The sequence below is a fragment of the Berghia stephanieae genome, chromosome 4 (assembly GCF_034508935.2).
Source record: "Berghia stephanieae isolate SIO BIC M18660-M18661 chromosome 4, UCSD_Bste_1.3, whole genome shotgun sequence".
NCBI classification, from domain to species: Eukaryota; Metazoa; Mollusca; class Gastropoda; order Nudibranchia; family Aeolidiidae; genus Berghia; species Berghia stephanieae.
This window is the reverse complement of record NC_088363.1, coordinates 14,430,046-14,437,545: the sequence shown is the minus strand read 5'-3', so window position 1 is coordinate 14,437,545 and position 7,500 is coordinate 14,430,046. Positions and strand designations below refer to the sequence as shown.

General features: G+C 38.4%; 1 protein-coding gene across 2 annotated transcripts in view; it reads right to left on the bottom strand.

Moving 5' to 3' along the window:
- The window catches only part of LOC144970063 (mast cell protease 2-like), a 31,318-nt gene that overhangs the window by 20,002 nt on the left and 3,816 nt on the right, over window positions 1-7,500 (bottom strand). The window contains exons 3-4 of one of the 2 annotated variants that reach the window (XM_078909265.1): window positions 7,478-7,500; window positions 2,079-2,816 (exon numbers count right to left, since the gene is read on the bottom strand). The exon at window positions 7,478-7,500 is cut by the window's right edge and continues 93 nt beyond it. In XM_078909265.1, coding sequence (XP_078765391.1) covers window positions 2,794-2,816; window positions 7,478-7,500 — 46 coding nt within the window. In that variant the 3' untranslated portion in view covers window positions 2,079-2,793. Of the gene's footprint in view, window positions 1-2,078; window positions 2,817-7,477 lie in introns of those variants that run through there. The other variant, XM_078909266.1, reaches the window with a different exon arrangement.

The window sequence follows — 7,500 nt, the reverse complement described above, 5'->3', positions numbered from 1 at the left end:
TTTCAGGATTTTCCCCAAAACTTTACACCCAACTAACACAAAAATAGATTTTTTATCACTCAAACACAATAGCTGTAAGTTCTTGAGATAAATAATTTATGTAGCAAAACATGCTCTGTTCATTTTCTTTAAATTTAATGATCAACAAGAGAAATTTGAAAACGAAAAATGTTGGTTGTATCGTAACGAATGTGACGATTTTCCTATAGTTGGTAAGGAGAGGGTTAACATCTCTACCAGGACAAGTTAAATGAATGTACGTAGAATGTACATCATGAGGCATAAAATGTGAAATACTGTACAAGGTTGGAGAGACAGATAGATAGATAGAAAGAAAGAAAGAAAGAGAGAGAGAGAGAGAGAGAGAGAGAGAGAGAGAGAGAGAGAGAGAGATAGAGGGTGCTTAGAAGAGGGCTGAGATAACGAAAAGAATAATAATGAATGTAAATCGGAAGATAGATAGATTGAGAGAGATAGATAGATAGATAGATAGATAGAGAGAGAGAGAGAGAGAGAGAGAGAGAGAGAGAGAGAGAGAGAGGCATAGAAGAGAAGGGGAGAGATAAAGAAAAGAATAATAATGTAGCAATGACTATCCCGCATAAATCTTTGGGCTTCTTTTTCGCTCACGAAGTGCCCAAATTCGCGACAAAATATGGGACGAAACCGTTTGGTATATGCTATTTTAAAAAATTAATTATGACCCTGTTTATCGATGAATATGACTGAAAGTTGGCACACAGTTACAAAAAAGGTTATTTTAGATTATGTCAAGCGACAAAACTCGTACAATTACCAGAAGATCGGTAAAAATAGATTTTTACTCTTTGGAGTAAAATATTTCTAAAACTACCGGGCGTGTAGGTTTTGTCGCTGACAAGGTAATACATGAACATTTCTTCATTTAGGTTGTAAAATTTCATATGAATATGACGAGTACTTTTCCCGTATTTTACAAAACACCATCCTAATTTACTCTTCATTTGTAAAAGACAAAGCCACCCCCCCCCCCCCCCCCCCCCCCCCCCCCTACAGCCCGAATCACAAGTTCAAAACGATTTGGCACCAGCAGGTCGTGGCAAAGCGCTTTCTGATTGGTTGACCTCTTTTTAAAGTTCATGACTAGTCAAAATGTCTGCGCGGTCTCACTGGCAGAGGGGTGTTTATCGTCTGCCATTGCGTTTGGGTCCAATAAACAGCTGATAATTTTACTGTTTAATTTACAAGAATTTAAGAAATTATAATGTTAAAAGTTTTCGATTGCAATATGATCTACAATCTCAGCATGGGTTTAATTATTGTGTTCCAAGTCACGTTCTATCAGTAACCTTTGTCCCTAGTCCAATTCCTCTTTCCTTCTATATTTCTTTCGTTTATGTACGCAATTCTCTCTCTCTCTCTCTCTCTCTCTCTCTCTCTCTCTCTCTCTCTCTCTCTCTCTCTCTCTCTCTTTCTTTCTTTCTTTCTCTCTCTCTCTCTCTCTCTCTCTCTCTGTGTGTGTGTGTTTATATAAGTTAGAACTCTTGTAATGTTTTCATCATATTCTCTATCAAATTTGCCATAAAATTGCCAAATTTCAATCTTTTAATCCACTTATGACGCAAGATCCAACCAAAGGTCGAAAAAAATGCCGAAAAAGCGTCCCATATTTTCGCGTTTTTTTTCCTCTTTGCGGGTCATCCAAATAAATGACACCTTTGAAACTGAATAACCTGTTTATTTATGAATGGAATTTCAAAATTCAAAAACATTTTTACTCAGTGGAGATAGGGCTTTGATTTCAGACAAAAATTTTCCTCAAAAAGAGAAAAAAAAAACATTTTTCATAGTCATTGCTAAATAATGTATGTAAATCGAGCACAATACACCATGACATGTGAAATAATCTACAAGGGAAGGGAGGAGAGAGAGAGAAAGAGGGAGAGAGAGAGAGAGAGAGAGAGAGAGAGAGAGAGAGAGAGTAAGGTAGAGAGAGAGGACGGAGATAGATAGATAGATAGATAGATAGATAGATAGATAGATAGATAGATAGATAGATAGATAGATAGATAGATAGATAGATAGATATATATATAGATAGATAGATAGATAGATAGAGAGAGAGATAGATAGATAGATAGAGAGAGAGAGAGAGAGAGAGAGAGAGGTATGAATACATAAAGGAGGTCATTTCCATGTGCTCGAGGTCATTGGTCACATTGGAATATGTGCTCAAAGTGACCCACATAGTGAAAAGTGTTCACAGTTTTGTGAAATATCTAACATCACGAATGGTCATTTTGTTCAGTTTGACACATGTGTATGCTTACAACTTTCATAAACAAAGCAGCGCGTTAACATTTCTAAAGAAGCATCCAATCGTTGGACAGCAACAAATCATGTGATTGGTGACTAGGTTAGACGAAAACATGAATATAGATCGCTCCCATTAAACAATGCTTTCAATCGGGTCATGTATGCAGTGACTGATAACATTGCCAGACTATTTTTATCCTTAAAGTTAAACTACTGGTGGAAAAAGGCCAGTTTTGTTGATCGAGACCAGACCCTTAACTTGGCCGAAAAATAGTAAAATATAATTAAAGGTTTTTCTTTCTATTTTTTTGAAGAAGTTATATATTAGAAATTTGTCTGAAATCCTGAAAAAAAAGTACAAGAATTTTTCCCAAAATTATCAGCAAAAAGTCGATTTGGACTTCCGCGGCCAAACTGGTGTCTTCGGTCATCTCCGACAAATGACGTATACACACAACACACACGCACACGTGCTGAATGCACAAAACGAATAACTCGTCAGACTCCATACAAAGCGTTGCCTGAAATAGATGATAATGGGGTGTAATAATAGGGAATGAGATTAGCGGAAGAGTAGCGTCCATTGATTGGACGTCACCGGCGGAAAAATTATTAGAGAGAGAATGTCATGTCGGTTGTGCGCATGCGTCTCTCGTCCTCGCTTCCGGTGAAAGCCGCATGAGACACTTCACCGAAAGCGAGGACGAGAGAGACGCATGCGCAAAACCATTTGGACGTTCTCTCTGTAAGGTGACATCCAATCAAGGGACGCTACTCTTTCGCTAATCTGATTCCCTATATATCATAACATCATTCACACCTTTTTAAGACGTTTTAACTTGCACCAGTTCGTGCTCCCTTTGATTGCAACAGTAAGCGCTTTCTGTTTTCTAACCTTAGCGACAATGACAATGTCGTTATTATTATTATTATTATTATTATTATTATTATTATTATATTATTATTATTATTATTATTATTATTATTATTATTATTATTATTATTATTATTATTATTATTATTATTATTATTATTATTATATTATTATTATTATTATTATTATTATTATTATTATTATTATTATTATTATTATTATTATATTATTATTATTATTATTATTATTACTATATATATTATTATTATTATTATTATTATTATTATTATTATTATTATTATTATTATTATATTATTATTATTATTATTATTATTATTATTATTATTATTATTATTATTATTATTATTATTTATTATTATTATTATTATTATTATTATTTTATATTATCATCATTCATCATCATCATTAATATTTTTGCTTTCTATATTATTTATTTTACTTACTTTGATTTGTTGATTGAAAATATTACATTCATATATGAGTTGAATTGACATATTGCCTAAAAATAAACCTTTGAAATTGAATTGTTGAATTTCAGATGATAAATTGAATTAAAATAAAACTATCTTTCTTCGCTTCTGTCTGCGAGTATCATGACTAATCTAGATCAAACATTTTTTTAAAATGACGGATAGCTCAGTTGATAGAGCATTCGCTTCACAATCAAAGGGACTCGAGATAGACCCCAGGTGCAGTCGCGATATTTTATGATCCCCCCCCCCCCACAGTCAACCCAGCATGATTGGGTCGCTGGATCTGTTAGATCTAGCGGAAAGTACTTTGCTATAGATAGTTCGAAGATGACGTCACTCATCATCATCATCATCATCATTGCCTTTTTCACCCTGGGTCAGGGTATAGGCCACAGACAAACAGTTTCCATCCTTCTCTGTCCTGAGCTATCTTTTTAATCTCATTCCAGGTCTTACCACTTCTCTGTATATCAGCTCCATGTTCCTCGTGGCCTTCCCCTTGATCTTCTGCTCTGGGGGTTCCAGTCCAATACTTTCTTTGTTATAGTGGAATCATTCTTTCTAAGCGTGTGTCCAATCCACCTCCTTCGTCTTCTTCCTATTTCCTCTCCCACTGGTTTCTGCTGTGTTCTTTTTCACACTTCTTCATTTTTTATTCTATCCATCCATTTTATTCTGAGTAGCTTACGCATGCATTTGAGTTGAAAAGTCTTAGCTTTAGTCGAATGGAAATATCTTTAGTTCTCCAAACTCTGTTCAAAGATGTGAATGCAGCCTGTGCCTTTCCTATTCGTGCTTTCACCTCTGCTTCCGTGCCTCCATCCTTGTTAATTATACTTCCGGGATAGCAGAAAGTGTCTATATCTTCGAGTTCCTGATCTTTTACTTTGATCTGCTCCCTTTGACGCGTACCTATCTTCAAGACCTTTGACTTTGCAGGATGAATTCTTAGACCAATTGATTCCGAGAGGTTGTTTAAAATTGTGGTTTTTGCTTGCATCTGGTCCTGGGTGTGGGAAAAAAGAGCCAGATCATCTGCAAAATCCAGATCATCCAACTGTGTCCATGGGGTCCACTGTATCCCATTTCTTCTCCCTTTGGAGGTTTCTTTCATTAGCCAATCAATGGCAAGGATGAACAGGAATGGTGAGAACAAGCATCCCTGCTTGACACCAGTCTTAATTTCAAAGCTGTCAGTAAGCTGATCTTCATGTATAACCCTGCAACTTGATCCTTCATACATTTCCTTAATGAGGTTATGAGGTTTACTATCTTTTCAGGGAGTCCATAATGTGCCAGAATTTTCCACAATGTTGCTCTGTCAATACTGTCGAAAGCCTTCTCGTAATCCAGAAAGTTGACAATAAGAGGGGAGTTCCATTCTATAGACTGTTCCACTATGACTCGCAGAGAGGCAATCTGGTCGGTGGTTGAACGGTTTTTCCGAAAACCTGCCTGTTCGTCCCGCAGTTTAGCATCTGTTGCATTCTTAATTATCTCTAGAATAATACGGTTGAAAACCTTTCCTGGGATAGAAAGAAGAGTGATACCTCGATAATTATTACAATTGCTGAGGTCCCCTTTCTTTGGAAGCTTGATAAGATGTCCTTCCTTCCAATCCTTTGGGAATATCCCGTCATTCCAGATTCTCTCAAACAGTGGGTGCAGGGCCTCAGAATTTCTTTCAGCATCAACTTTTAGAGCCTCCGGTGGAATCTGGTCTGGTCCAGCAGCTTTCCCCCTTTTCATCTTGTTAATGGCACCCACAATCTCTGCTATCGATGGTGGATCACAGCTAATTGGTAACTCATTCCTTGCAGGCAAAATTTCTGGCTGGTTGTCTGGTGGTGGTCTGTTCAGAAGGCAGTTGAAATGTTCCCTCCATCGTTCGGATTGAGCCTCTTTTCCAAAACTAGTTTTCCCATCTTTGTCTTTGACTGGTACCTCTGGTTTCCCATATTTTCCAGCAAGTGTCTTGGTAGTTTGATAAAGGATCCTCATGTGTCCTCCTGTCGCTGCTGCTTCTGCTTTCTCTGCAAGTCTGTTCATGAATGCTTCCTTGTCTTTCTTCACAGATCTTTTGACTTCCTTAGCTATGGCTCGATACTGCTCTTGTGCATCCAGTCTTGAAGCCCTTGTTCGGCTTGCGTTCACTTGTTCCTTCCTAGTTCTCCTCTTTTCAATAAGGTCCAAGGTGGTTGGACGTACCCTTTCTTTATGTTCCGATTTCTTTACCCACAATACCTCGTGGCAAGTTGTTATGTAGACTTCCTTGATCTTTGCCCAATGTGACTCGACATCTATGTCCTCCTCGAGCTCAGTAAGCGGTTGGAATCTATTACTCAATTGTAGTTTGAATTCCTCATTCTTTTCCCCATCAAGTGCATTCACCTCAAATTTTCTTCTTGTATGTGATCTGGTCCCATGTTTTCTGAGTCGGAGCTTAAGCTTTGCCAATAGCAGGTGGTGGTCTGATCCAAAATCTGCCCCTCTCCGTACTGTCACATCTTCCAATGAACGTCTGAATCTTCGAGATATACAAAAATGATCAATCTGATTCTCTGTCACACCATCTGGTGAGACCCAAGTTGCTTTGTGGATCCTCTTATGGGGGAACACTGATCCTCCAATCACCAAACTGTTGAATGCACAGAAATTTGTAAATCTCTCACCATTATCGTTCATTTCTCCCATGCCATGACGCCCCATGATACTTTCATAACCTACGTTATCCTGTCCCACTTTTGCATTAGCATCTCCCATCAATATGTTGATGTCTTTCCTTGGCAACTTGTCATTGACTTGTTGTAGCAGACTATAAAATGTATCTTTGTCCCCATCTGTTGCATCATTTGTTGGAGCATAGATCTGTACAATGTTCATGCTGATCTTCTTACTCCGTGTTGTAAAGGACGCCATGATGATCCTTTCTCCGTGTTGTTCCCATCCTCTCAGTGACTTCTGGGCAAACTTGCTTAGAATTATTCCTACTCCCTGTGTATGAATCCCGTCCCCTCTCCCTGAATATAAAATCTTCTCCCGAGACTTGAGGTGTTTCTGTCCGGATTGTATCCAGTGGGTTTCGCTTATTCCAAGTATATGCAGCCTGTATCTTCTCATCTCAGTCACAACTTGAGAGCTTTTTCCTGCTTCATACATGGTGCGAACGTTCCACGACGCAATTCGAAGCTGCTTGTTTGGCGAAGACGTCATCGGGTCAGCAGAGTCCTTTAGGCTTTGTCTGTTGTCCTTCATAAATTCTGTCATTCCAGAAACTCTTCGCTCGCCCAAGCTAAAAAAAGGATTTGGTTTGTCTGTCTGCGTTTCTGAAACGGTTTGAGTTTAACCGGAAAGGGGTGTTAACCCTCTGCCAACCCCCAACCTGGAGGACCAGGTGACTCAAAGATAGGGGAATCACACACCATTAGTCGCCTTTTACGACACGCTGGCTTGGCGTTGGGCTATTCTTGACCCTCTCAGTTGAGGGATCCCGGACACCACACGGGGTATGACGTCACTCAGGTCTTTGATATTGTTTTTTGCCATCCGCGTTTATGAGTAATGCTCACTGAACTGTATTAACCAGACTATAAACGTTCTTGGATACACACATTTTTGTGTGTTGGTCCGTTATACTTCCGGATGGCAATGTTATGAGCGTCTTAGCCAAGCGCATACTATACATAGACTAGCGTCCTACCCAAAGGGTACCAAGCAATTGCTACTGTCCGTTTCACCCTATAAAAACCTGCTCCATGGACCTACTGGGTCTGAAGTACTATTTTTTGATATTTGACAAGAAGTCAATACATACCGAATCTATGCTCACACTTGTAA